This window comes from Rousettus aegyptiacus, unplaced genomic scaffold, assembly GCF_014176215.1.
Source record: "Rousettus aegyptiacus isolate mRouAeg1 unplaced genomic scaffold, mRouAeg1.p scaffold_m13_p_10, whole genome shotgun sequence".
NCBI lineage: Eukaryota > Metazoa > Chordata > Mammalia > Chiroptera > Pteropodidae > Rousettus > Rousettus aegyptiacus.
In genome coordinates this window covers 49,007,924-49,021,081 of record NW_023416285.1, presented here as the reverse complement: position 1 = coordinate 49,021,081, position 13,158 = coordinate 49,007,924, and the positions used below count along the sequence as shown (strand labels likewise).

General features: G+C 41.8%; 1 protein-coding gene across 7 annotated transcripts in view; it reads left to right on the top strand.

The window, feature by feature from the left end:
* Positions 1-12,753, top strand: part of SHROOM3 (shroom family member 3) — a 279,842-nt gene extending 267,089 nt beyond the window's left edge. For 6 of the 7 annotated variants that reach the window (XM_036227825.1, XM_016156012.2, XM_016156013.2 and 3 more), the window contains 2 exons: positions 6,733-7,005; positions 11,773-12,141. In XM_036227825.1, the coding sequence (XP_036083718.1) occupies positions 6,733-7,005; positions 11,773-12,141 (642 nt within the window). Of the gene's footprint in view, positions 1-6,732; positions 7,006-11,772 lie in introns of all 7 variants that reach the window. The other variant, XM_036227824.1, reaches the window with a different exon arrangement.
* The last annotated feature ends 405 nt before the right edge of the window (positions 12,754-13,158 follow it).

The following is a 13,158-nucleotide window of genomic DNA, read 5'->3' as shown; positions in this document are numbered from 1 at the left end:
TGCCCCACAAGTCCCTAAAGCTCTGTATTTTTTTTTTTTTCATCTATTTTCTGTTGGTTCTTCTGACTCGATAATTCTTACTGGTCTATCTTCAAGTTCACTGACTTTCCTGTCTCCATTCTAACTAGTGATTTTTTTTTCAAATCTTATAGTTTTTCAATTCTAAAATTTCTATTGTTAGTTTTTTGTAGTGTCTATTTCTTTGCTGAGGACGTCTACCTTCTTTCCATTTCAAGAGTGTTTACTTTTCCATGGAGCATTGTCATCAAGGCTATTTTAAAGGCTTTGTTGCTCCCGACATTGGAGTCATTCTCAGTGTTAGCACCTGTTGTCGTCCCCTGTGAACTGCTCGTATTTTACTGGTTCTATTGAGTTCTTTTTATATTTTTTTATATTGCATTCTGAAGGTTTTCAGTATTATGTTGTGAGACTGGGTTTTGTTAAAATCCTCTGGAGAATGTTCAATTTTTTTTTTTTAAGCAGGCAGTCAACCTCGTTAGGTTCCACAAGGTGGGCCGGACTACAGGTTCTGTGGGTGGTAGTTCCAACGTCAGTTTAGTTTTCAGGGCCTCTGTTATGTTATACAGGTCTGTCTCACACTTGCACCGTGTGGGGCTTAGTCTGGGACTTGTGTAGTTGTTTCTGTCGTGTTCAGTTCTTGAAGCCTTTGCTATGCTCCTGTGGGAATGTCCCACACACATGCAGCTTGAGGGTGAGCCTAGGACTTAGGTCAGTTCAACACAGAGTTAGGGATCTTTTCCAGTATTTTCCCCACACTCTCTGGTTCCCAGCAGCCCTTCTCCCTGGACCTCTGGCTAGAAAGACAAAGTTCTCATGGTTGTAGCAGCCTGTGCCATTCTACATGGCTGGGGCCACCCTCAATAAAAAGTAGTGGTGATTCCTTTTCCCAGTTCCCCTGACCAGAAAGAAGGGTTTTCTCTTGAGGTCTTAAGTGCCTGTGCCCCCCGTTGTGCAGTGCAGCTCTAAGTGAAACCATCCCTTGGGGGCACTGCTGGGAGAGGAGAGGAGAAGGGAGGCTTAAAAACTGGATTTCCCCACTCTTTAGCTCACAGAGGTTCCTTTCTGGTTCTCTGGTTTTAAAGGCAGGGCTTTTCTCAGAGTTTTTGCCCCACACTGTAGTTCTGCCTTAGGTCCATCCTCAGGTCAGAGCCAGAACATAAAAGGGGAGGGAAAACAGGAAACTCACTCGCACTTCAGGTTTGGCCCCTCCCCAAGGCCCTGCCCTACTTCACTTTACAGAGCCCACTTCAGAATTTAGGGACGTAGCTGTAGTAAGTTGGGAGAGAGGCTATGGCATGACGGCATGAAGGTTTTTTCCCCCAGATTTGATCAACAGGGAGACATAGCACATTTGCATTTTAGAAAGTCCCTCTGGCAGCCATGTCTGCAGTAAGACAGGAGGAGGGGTGGGTAGTTTGGAAGGTGTTACTGATGCAGGACAGGACAAATTCCCCTGAGTAGCCCCACACCAAGAGAAAAGGGTTCTTGACTGATGAGCATAAGACAGAATTCAAGTGCACATTAGAGTTAAAAAGAAACTATTAGAAGGACAGGGAAAAGATCAAGACAGAAAAAAAGACAAGAAGCCCCGAATATTCAGGGAATTCAGCTTATACATCATTCTTAGTTTTTATGAATTACAGTGTAAAGACTTTGCTTACCCATTTTCCTTTGATGGTGTTGGGGCACAGAGTGAAAGGTAAGACTATGTAGTGTGAAAAGGCCATTTGGTACTTCCCAGCCTTTGACCCATAGGTTCCCCATGGTTTTAGCCATAAGGAAAGAATGATAGTGTTTATTTTGTGTAGGGTGTGACCTAGAGACTCTGTTTTCCCTTCAGGGAATAGGTATATGGTTTGCTAGCAATCACAGAGGAAATCTTCATTTGTTCTGCAGGTTTCCTTGTGAATTAGCATAGGGCAGTCTGAATATAGCGTGATTTAACATTTAGCTCTCTTGCCCCCTCCCTGGGTTATTATAGCCATCCAGGACAGTGACCACAGGGATCTAAGGGCAGTGCAGTAGGAGCAGTGAGAAATGGATGGATCAAAAAAAAAAAAAAAAAAAAAAAAAAGGAAATAGAATCTGGCAACACTTTAGCTGTAGAAGAGAGGAGTCAAGGATGACTCTAAGTTCCTGGCCAAGGTGACTATCACCACTGAAATTGGGAAAACAGGAAGGTCATTTAGGGAAGGAGGAGAATGAGCTTAGTTGAAGTTAAACTGAATATTGTTTCTTGTGTATTAAAGATTCCTGAGACCATACTAAGTAAATATGACAACTTTCTGGTCACAAGCCTTCCTAAGAGGAAATGGTAAGGAACCATTCTTGACAGAGAATATGCTAGAGGATATTTGAAATGGCAGTTGAGTCCCCATGATCTTTCTGCTCTCATCAGGTCACACAAGATGAGAGGGAGGTTTAATTCAGTTTGTCATCAGGACAGAAATGGCCTTTGACTTCTCTCTCTGGGTAAAATTCAGCTAAGAGAACAGGCATGAGCAGCTGCCTTGCCTGGATCCTCCCCACTTTTCACTAGCAGAGGCCTGAATTCCACTCTGTCCCTAAACCCTGGCCACATAGCTAGGAGTCCTGAATTACTCCTGTTTGAGATGAAGACAATCAGCAGAGGCCAACTGTGTTTGTGGTGACATCATTAGCAACACTGCCAGCACAAGTCCTCTGAACAGAAGGCAAAGCAGCATTGCATGTGGAGGGAGGTGGGGAGCTAAGCATTCCCACAGACTGCAGAGGTCCCCAACCTTTTTTGCCACCAAGGACCGGTACTCCTATAAGAATCTAATGCCTGGTGAGCTGAGGTGGTGATGCTAGTGCTGGGGAGCAGCTGCAAATACAGATGAAGCTTTATGCCACCCCACCCCCCTGCTCACCTTCTGCTGTGTGGCCCAGTTCCTATCAGGCCACACCTTACCCCTAGGTGGCAGGGGGAGGGGTGGAGACCCCAGCAGTAGAGGCATCTACCTCAAATAAGTGGTGTGTGCTCTTCAAATTGCCTAAACTTAATGATAGCACACAAGATAACTGGAATGTAAATAATACATTTCTGTTTTCCAAAGTGCTTACTCAAGCTTTATTTTATTTGGGCTTCATAATATTCCTCTGAGCTACTTTAATGTAATGATTAAAAGACTGATCCCTGGTATTAAGCCTAGCTCTGGTATGAGTTTGGGCAACTTAAGTCACCTCACTTCTCAGTAAAACCAGGGTAATAATAGTATTTATCTCGTGGGGTTGTTGTGAGTAGTAACTGAATAGTAAAAACAGTTAACTAGTGCCTGGCACAGAGAAAGAGCTCAATATTTAAACATTATTATTAGTTTTAGGCAGGTATTATCGTCCCCTTGCTGTGGTAAGAAAACAGACACAAAAGGTCAAGTGACTTACCTGATGGAGAGTTTTCTATGGAGCTGGGTGTCCTGACACTTGGTCCAGTGTTCATCCTGATCAGCAAAGAGGCCGGACAGGGCCCAACAGGCTTGCTGCATGCACACGGTATGTGGGAGGGAGAAAGAACTCTTATAAAGAGCATCTCACACAAGGCAACAGTTTATCCCATATCAGAAGTTAAGTGGATAAATGTCAATGATTTTGCAAATTAAGTAGCTCCTCAGAGACTAGCAGGGGTTTTTTGTTTTTTGTTTTTTTTTAAAAAAAGGTTTTTCTATTTATTGCAAAATCTGTTACACAATAGAGACTAGTATGTTATTAACAAAACAAAACCCACCCTAAACATCTAGTCTCTCCAGTGAATTCTGCAGGTCAAAGTAGGGAGGTTTTTTGTTTTTTAAAGAGATCTGGCTGGCAAAGAAATGGCTATTTAGTACAGCCAACTTTCTTTTGTTGCCTTCAGTTACTCAAATCCCTTTAAACTGAATTTTAAAGTCCAAATTTCCATTTTTTAAGGGCTTAGTAAAATAAAAAAATTCAAGTGTCATCCAAATATGCAACATTTGGGCCAGAAGTGACCGAATTGACTGCTAAGTATACTTGTCTTAGCACATTACATCCCAGCAAGTAGGTTTCAGAAATCAGCATGCCACAAAATGTGCATTAGTCCTTCCCACAGACACATCCCTGGATCACTCCTAGGCATTTTCATCTCATTCTGTTCTGCCTTATACCATGAATCCTGAAATATACATCAGCTCCTCTCTCAACAGGCTTATGGATGTCTTTGAAAACCAAAACAGGGTCTGAGAGGAAGGATGGAGTAGATTATACTGAGCCTCTTCAGCTGTGTCAACTTCTCTGGCCCATCCTCAGCCACTGACCTGTGCTTGCTTGGTGGCCGCGCTTTCAGCACTGCTGACCTGTCACCATCAAAGCCAAGATCAAGACATTTCAAAGACACTATAATCATACTTAGATTGAAGGAGCCTGAGAAGGTTGGGGAGCTGAGTTCAGCAGAAACTCAGAGGAAGAGTTCTCCCCTCACCCTGACATGTGAGGACAGACTTATTCTTACTGGTTTCTGCTCAATTGCAAATTATTATCATACCATCCCTTAAAATACCAGCAACTGAGAGCCATGAGAATTTTTTTAAATGACATCAATTATTAATAAAAGTGCTTTGAGTTCCTTCCAGAAATGACTACACAGTATTAATTTCAAAAGAAAATATTTATAGGAATAAGGAAAACAAGGCTGTTACCTATCACCTCCTTTTCTTTCTACTAGTTTTTAAAAAGCCTTTGTAGAAACTGTACTCACTCAAGACGTGAGATCGAAATGGATCCCAAAACACTTAACTAAGCAGAAGACCTTTTCCTGAGGTTGGAGAGAATGGAATGTTGCTGCTCAGTTCATTACCTCATGGGATATTGGTAAAACCGGGTATTCTATAGGAAAGTGTCATCTGGTGACATTTAGAGTGGCAAGCCTAGGAAACACAAGCTAAGAGGTTAAAAACTCCTGGCTTGACCCCACGTACACGTTGGTCTCTCTTATCTGAAAGACAGGAATGAGGACGTCTGACTCGTCTCTGCAAGCCCTGTGGGGAGACGTGGCGGCCGGCAGTGCTTGCTCGTCACACTGCTTTCCATTCGGTGTCCTTGCTGTTCCTTCAGAGGAACGGATATCACACAGCAAGATCGCCACGCCCTGCGGGGGGTTGTGCTGGAGGTACCTAGCAGGTTATCTTGCAGGCAAATACCATAGCTGTTAGCCAGAATTGTTTTTTGGAAAACAATGAGTTTTCTAGGCGAGTATAAGGAAAATTAAACAACACTAAGCAATGTTCTCTCCCACCCGCATTTTTCTGAGCTCGGACTCTTCATTTGAGGAGTAATATAAACTGTATGATTTGGGGAATTTTTTAGTCACCCTTCAGCCTCTGAGATTAGGCAAGTTGAGAAGACAGCACGATGTTACCACTAAAGCCAGAACCTGGACATTAAGAACCTTACCCAGACTGAAATATCTCTGGGGGTCCACTTCCACGATGGGCATATCATGGAAAAAGAAATATCTCCCATTGTCATTGTGACTATGGCATTCTCTGGTGCTGATGTTGAAGAAATAGTACAAAAACTCATCAGTATCCTTCAGTTCTGTTAGTTAAAAGTGTTTCTATTTTTTTCTTTTCCTTTAAAATTAAGATTGACTCTAACATAGAAATTATGATACTTTATACCAAGTTTCCATCTGAAGCCACACAGCTTGGTTTTATTTATACACACATACACGTATATTTGGAACCTTTTTAGTGGTAAAAAAATAGGTTTAAACCCAAAAAAAGAGTACGTCATTTTTCCATCTGGCTACCTTAGGCTACGAGAAAAATAAGATTGATTTCAAAAGCCATGGATTTTAATTTCTCTTGCAGCAAAGAAGTAGTAGACACTTCATACAAATGAAGTCAAATTTGAAACCACTAAGATCTTCATTTCTTCAGTTAAATATATTGGATATTTGTGTTTTTTATATGTATAGAAGTTAATTAAAGTGGCAAATTACATAGTTCTGGTAACTGGAGACAGTGGGGAGCAGTGGAAAGAATGAGGGGCTGAATTCCCTTTCAAGGTCTCGGGTGAATATTTACGATTATTAAGAATGGCCCTTAAACTCAGGCTGACTTGAGTTCGAGGCAGCCCCACTGAATGTTACACGTGTCTTAGACGTCACCTCACTAAGCCTTAGTTTCCTTGCCTGTTGTATGTGGCTAAAATAGTGTCTACTACACCATTATTGGGAAGACTAAATGATAATCCATGGAGAGTTTCTCACACAGTGTCTGGCACATAGTCATTGCTTTGCAGATGGTATCTATGATTAATATTCAACTCAGTTCAGTGATCTTCAGCAAGTCCTTTAATTCCTTTAATTCTTGGCTTCACTATCTGTAAAGCAAGAATATTTACCTGCCTATGAGAATGTGTCTTAAGACTTCTAAAAGTAAATAGTTAACTCAGTTGGGCAGGCACAGCATGACACAATTAGAAAACTTTCGGAGGTGATGTGTAATCAAGTGTCGGCATGTGATGATTGAATAGATTCAGAGAAAGGCAACTATAGACATTCAGGGAAAGGAAAGAGTGCTGTGGCCTGAAGTTGGAGGGCAGTCCATAGACAGTAGGAGGCCTTCAGATGAGCCTTGAAGGAAAGACAGGATGTGGCTGGGAGAATTGAATCCTCCTCCCATTGGCCACTCTGACTGCCTAATCTTTGCTGTGTGTCTCTTTTGGTAACAGGCGGAACTGATTGGAAGCCTCACCCACAAGCTTGAGACCCTCCAGGAAGCAAAGGGGAGTCTGCAAATGGACATCAAGCTCAATAACGCCTTGGGAGAAGAGGTGGAGGCTTTGATCAGTGAGCTTTGCAAGCCAAATGAGTTTGACAAGTACAAGATGTTCATCGGGGACTTGGACAAGGTGGTGAACCTGCTGCTCTCGCTCTCGGGGCGCCTGGCCCGCGTGGAGAACGTCCTTAGTGGCCTTGGTGAAGATGCCAGTAATGAAGAAAGGGTAGGTGGCCTAGCAATTCAGCTCAACAGCTTTTCCCTCTGAGCCCATGTACACAGAGAAATACAATTAGATACAGTCTTCTCTCGAGAAGATTACAATCTGGGGCAAGGAGAAAGCCCAATGTATTGATAACCAGGAAAGAGAAGGCAGCATTTTCCATGCCACGATGTAATGCTGACACTGCAGACTCAGGGAACACTTAGGAAAGTAAAAACACAGGCACCAGCGTTCTTTCCTTCCTTTCTATTCCAGAAACTGAAAAGATAAAAGCATGCTGGGGGGTGAACTTCAAAAAGGAGAAGGGTACAACAAAACCCCTGGGGATGAGGAGAGGGCGCGGGAACAGCAGCTCAGGCACCAGGGACCCTGCAGCTCTCAGGGGCTGCAGACTCTCGAGGGGCATGCACCCAGGTGTCGCCACTGCACCCTGTACTGGAAGGAACCGAACAACAGTGGTGGTAACACTGGGTCAAATTCAAGGACGTCCTCTGTGACAGGAGCTCTGGACTTAACACATTTTAGGTGCAGTCTCACTGAATCCTCACAACGGGCCAGTAAGTGACAGAGCCAGACATGAGCAGTCCTGCTGCACACCCCAAGCTTCACTCACCTCACTGAACTTAATCCTATTGCCACAGAGCATTCTTCACCTACTCACACATGCTTACTGGGTGTCTGCTGTGTGCCACTTACTGGTCTGGGTACTTGGGACATATCTGTGAACAAAGGAGACAGATCCCTGCTCTCGTGGAACTAACTTGTCGAGGGAAGTCAGACATAAACATAGCTATAACATATATGCCAGTAGGGGATACATGCTCCAGCCTTCAAGAGGCTCCTTTGTTTTCTGACTCCTCCTATCTATAGCTCTCTCTCTTTCGGTACTATCAGGCATTTCCTATTATTTCTTATAATACATTACATTAAAAGGCAAGTTGTTTTTCAAACACTTTAAAAGGGTTAGGAAGTCTAGATGGTAAACATTTAGAACTGTGACTACATACCCAGGAGCTTTCTGCAGCTCTACTCCTAGCGAGTGCCCTCCTTGTGTAAATGTGCAGAGCCTTAGCTTCCGCTTCTAAAAATTGTCTAATTAGTACCTGCCTCAAAAGAGTTGTCATTTTTTCCTTCCACTCGGCAAACAGCGAATGAGAACCTGTGACGTATCAAGTACTGTGTGCTAGGGATGAACACTGGCTAACACGCAGGCCCCGCCCTCCAGGAACCCACCGTACAGTGAGGAAAACCAGAACGGAAGCAGTGAACATATCCAATATGCTGCAGCACAGCGACAAACTCAGAGCCAAGAAACATTATATACGGTGAAGCCAGGAAATGCTTCACACAAGTGGTGTTTGATGGAGTCTAGGAGAATGATTGTAAGTAGGCTGAGTGGAAGGACTTCACCATCTAAAAGGAATATCATGGACAAAGAAAGACCATGGCATGTTCAAAAGCTGATTTGCATATTGTTGGTATGTCTAGAACACAATGATTGCTTAGATTTAAAAACAGCAAATTACAGGAAATATTAGAAAAGTATATAGGAATTTCTAATAGGAATTATTAGAAAAGTAGTATCAGACAAGAAGTAAATGGCTCAATCAAAAGGGGTATTCAAAACACCAAAATAAACAAACAAAAAGATTTTATTAAAAAATGGACAGAGGGCCAAAATAGACATTTCTCCAAAGAGGACATACAGATGGCCAACAGACACATGAAAATATGCTCAACGTCACCAATTGACAGGGAAATGTCAATTAAAACCACAATGAGCTACCACTATCAGCAAGTCAACAGACAAGTGTTAGGAGGTAGAGGAAAAGGAACCCTCATGCCTTATTGGTGGGATTGTAAATTGGTACAGCCGCTATGGAAAACAGTATAAAGGTGTCTCAAAAAATTAAAAATAGAACTACCATATGACCTAACAGTCCAATTGCTGGGTGTTTATCTAAAGAAAACCAAAACATCGATTTGAAAAGATATGTGCATCCCTTTATTCATTGTGTCATTATTCACGACAGCCAAGATATGGAAGCAACCTGTGTCCTTCAACAGACATGGATAAAGAGGTGGTACATATACACGATGGAATATTACTTGGCCATAGGGGGGAAAAAAATGAAATCTGGCCATTTTTGACAACATGGATAGACCTAGAGGGTACTGTGTTAAGCGAAATAAATCAAAAAGACAAGTACCTTATGATTTCACTTATATGTGGAATCTAGAAAACAACAACAAAGGAGAGGCATTCAGTGAAGGTGTGGAAAAGATTAAGAGCAACCAAGAAGGGATGAGGCAGCCCCCCTGTCCCCCACAGCGGGGAAGCCATTTCTACCGCTAGACCTAGAGGAGCAAGAGGAAGAGGGCTTTTATCAGAACTACAGCTGTCGCTATCCTACAGCCCTGCAGCCCTGGTGAAAGAATGCAGCCACCATTTGTTTCTCCTCCTACCCGCCAATCTCCTGCCCATGACTCCCATTGGCCAAACCCAGAAGGCAAGGAAGCCTAGTTGATGCAGCTGCAGAGTTTGATTTTCCAATGCACAGACCAGGGCAGAGAAAAATAAATCTGGAGTGGTAAACAGTATCCAGTGCAGAAAATCGTCACGTAGACCTTCTATGTCATACTTTATAAAGACTTTGGATTTTAGCCTGTGGGCCAGGAAGAATCATAAACTAGTTTCGTGACAGTCAGCCTAGGGTGGGGTTAGAATGATGCTTACAATTAGGAGACATTTCAATAGTCTAGCAAGAAGCCTTAGGCTGTTAATTTAGGCAATTGTCACGAGACAGAGAATAGAGAATGAATTTGAATTAGCAGGGTGTATTAGAGGAGAGGATGGGTAGAACATAGGTAATTCCAAATTTCCTGTTTGGCCACTTGGGTAGATGCTGCAGGTATCTAAAATAGGAACAATGGAGCAATTTTTAGTTTGGAGCAGAAGAGTTGTACGAGAATTGAATTCAACCGAATACTTATTGCAAGTATACACTCTTAAACACAAGTGCTTGCTCACCTGCAAAACACTACATCAGTATTAGTTTTTGTAATGATTAGTGTTTAAGAAACTGAAAGTATCAACAGGAATGAAAAAAAAAGAGTAAGTGGTTCGATAAATACAAGTTCAAGGTAATAGTTCCTGATGAGGGGATGGAGCGGGAAGAAAGGGGCTGGGAGAAGTGTATATAAAGCTTCAACTGAACATGTAATTTTTTAATTTTAATCTGAAGCAAATATGAAAAATGTTCATGTTGAAATTTGGTGCTGTGAATGATGGATACTCAAGGATTACACTGTTCTCTACAGATTTCTGGTGTTTAAAATATTTCATGATTTTTTTAAAGGTAAGGAAGAGGGTCTCACTTTTTAACATATCTCTACAGTATTTTGACTATCGTCTTCATTCAAAATCAATTCTCAAGGGGTTTTTTTTTTAGGTTTGGTTTCTTTTTAGGTTCTTCTATTAGGGGAAGGAAGCCTATGCAAAAGAAGATATTTGTAAGATAAATCTATAACTTTGCACTTTTTCCCCCCTGACATCATTATGTGAGATCTGACAGCCAAGTTCAAGGGAAGTTGAGACAAAGACACATGATCCCTTCATAACTCCACATAAACTAATTTATATTGAGGTATTTAGTTGAATAATCTTATTCCGGACTAATTTGCATTTTAATATTTCTCCATCACTTTGGCCTGAAAAGTCTGAGTGGTAAGATATTAAAGTTTTTAAATGTTTTAAATGACAATCATTATATGTCAGCATGTTGGATTAAAAAAGAACACACACATCAGAGATTTTCATAAAGTAAATTAGCCCTAAAGACACCATGCTACCTCACCACTGGATTTGTAGAATAAACTCTAAGAATGTGAAATCGCCATCATTGTTAAATAGAATTTCTATTATGTTAGATTCAGAGGTGTGAAGAGAGACCTGGAAAATGGAAACTAATTTCTTTAGAGAGGTAAATGATGTTCCCATTGTTGACTGTGTATTAGAACAGAGGTTATCAAACTTTAGCTGCAAAAGAATCACCTGGAAGGGTTATGTTAAGCCATAGATTTCTAGGCCCCAACCTCCAGAGCTTTTGATTCAGTGGGTAGAATGGGGCCTGAAAATTTGCTTTTCTAGCAAGTTCCCAGCTGCCGCTACCACTGCTCTGCACTTTGAGAACCACTGTAAATGTAAACACTTGATGACTGACCTTTTTTTCCCTTTCAGTTTTTTAATGGTCATAAACTACACATAAAATTTGCCATCTTACCCATTTTTTAAAGGCTGTAGTCAAGTAATATTCAGTACATTCATATTGTGAATCCATTTCCAGAACTCTTTTCACCTTGCAAAACTGAAACTCTAGAGTCATTAAATAATAACTCACCATTTCCATATCCCCTAGTCCCTGACAACCACCATTCTGCTTTGTCTCCATGATTTTGACTACTCTGTGAACCTCGTTAGTAAAATCATTGACTGTGCTTTCAAGTACAGAATCCTAAAGTCATGACCCCAGCCAATGTAAGGTAACCTCTCTCAAATGAAAGCTGCCACATGGCTTTATAAGTTAGAAAAACATATATTCAACAGAAGGGTAATGCACTGATTTTCAAAAAAATTAAGTCTCCTTTAGAGTGCCAGTCGAAATAGAAGCTTGGATACTTTGCAGTCCTGCGAAAGTGTCTTTGCAGCCAGTTTGGCTCTTTCCTTCCGTCCCCTTGCCCTCCGCTCATCTGCTTGTGTCGCCCTGACAGAGCTCTCTGAATGAGAAGAGGAAGGTCCTGGCGGGGCAGCACGAGGATGCCCGGGAGCTCAAGGAGAACCTGGACCGAAGGGAACGCGTGGTGTTGGACATCCTGGCCAATTACCTTTCGGAGGAGCAACTCCAGGATTACCAGCATTTTGTGAAAATGAAGTCAACACTCCTTATTGAGCAGCGAAAGCTGGATGACAAGATCAAACTGGGCCAGGAGCAAGTCAAGTGTCTGCTGGAGAGTCTGCCCTCGGACTTCATTCCCAAGGCAGGGACCCTGGCTCTGCCCCCAGACCTCACGAGTGAAATGGCTCCTGTCGGGGGATGTACTTTCAGTGGTACTTTCCCAACGTTAACCTCTCCACTTTAACCTCTTCTAAAATACTCAACCAAAAGATCACCCTTTCTTTCAACACTATTTAATCTGAAAAAAATGTTTCGGTAAAAAAAACACTGTTTAAACTATATGGGTTTGGGGGGATTTTCCAGATAAAAGGAAAATGCGTATTTTTTCCCTTCTCACCCTTCATGATTGATTTTCTGAGAGCTTGAATGCTGCTGGGAACTTACCCCTTTCTATTATTACTTTGTAGTAAGAAGACAATTAATGAAACTGTGAGAACTGATTGGAGGGTGTTTGATGGTTTTTTTTTAACAGGCTGAGGCAACAGATCAGTGTGTGTCACCCTCAGGAATATATCCACAGTGGCCTTCCTTGCTTGTGGGCAGTGAATCCTGATAACAGGTATAAGTACTCATTAATGAAGGGTCTGCAACATAAAGCCTTAAAAAGACACACACGGAAGAAAATTGTAAAACCTTGAACATTGTTATTTATATTTGAAAATGAAAAAGATCATTATGTTTGTGTGCTAACCACTTATTTGATTCTATTTTGTGGTGGACGTAGACAATTATGTTTGAGCTTTGTATTTTGTGAAAACCTTAATGAAATGAAGATTTCCAAAGATAGTCAAATTGAGCATGGAGACTTGTTTTTTCTTAAACTCTTGGCTTGTCTGCTTTATTTTTAGGAACACGAGAAATCCTTCACACTTGTATTACACTGAGTAAGGGGGGACCCCAGTTTCTACTGCTGCCAGTCCTCACACTCTGCTCCTGCAACCAGTAGGAACACATCCACTTCCCGCAAAGAAGGCTTTAGGCATCAGGGCTCCTGCATCATTTCCTAGGGCTTCAGGTCATTATCACTGTGGTGGGGAGATACAGCTAAATTTTACTAACAAAAATGGCAATTCTCCAACCTGTATGACAAGAGGAAGGTCAGAAACCGAGACAATTCAAAACTGAATTAATGCTGTCCTTCTGTGTGGGATTTGGGCTAAATACAGCCTATTTGGTGAGATAGACTGTTAGGCTGTCTTAA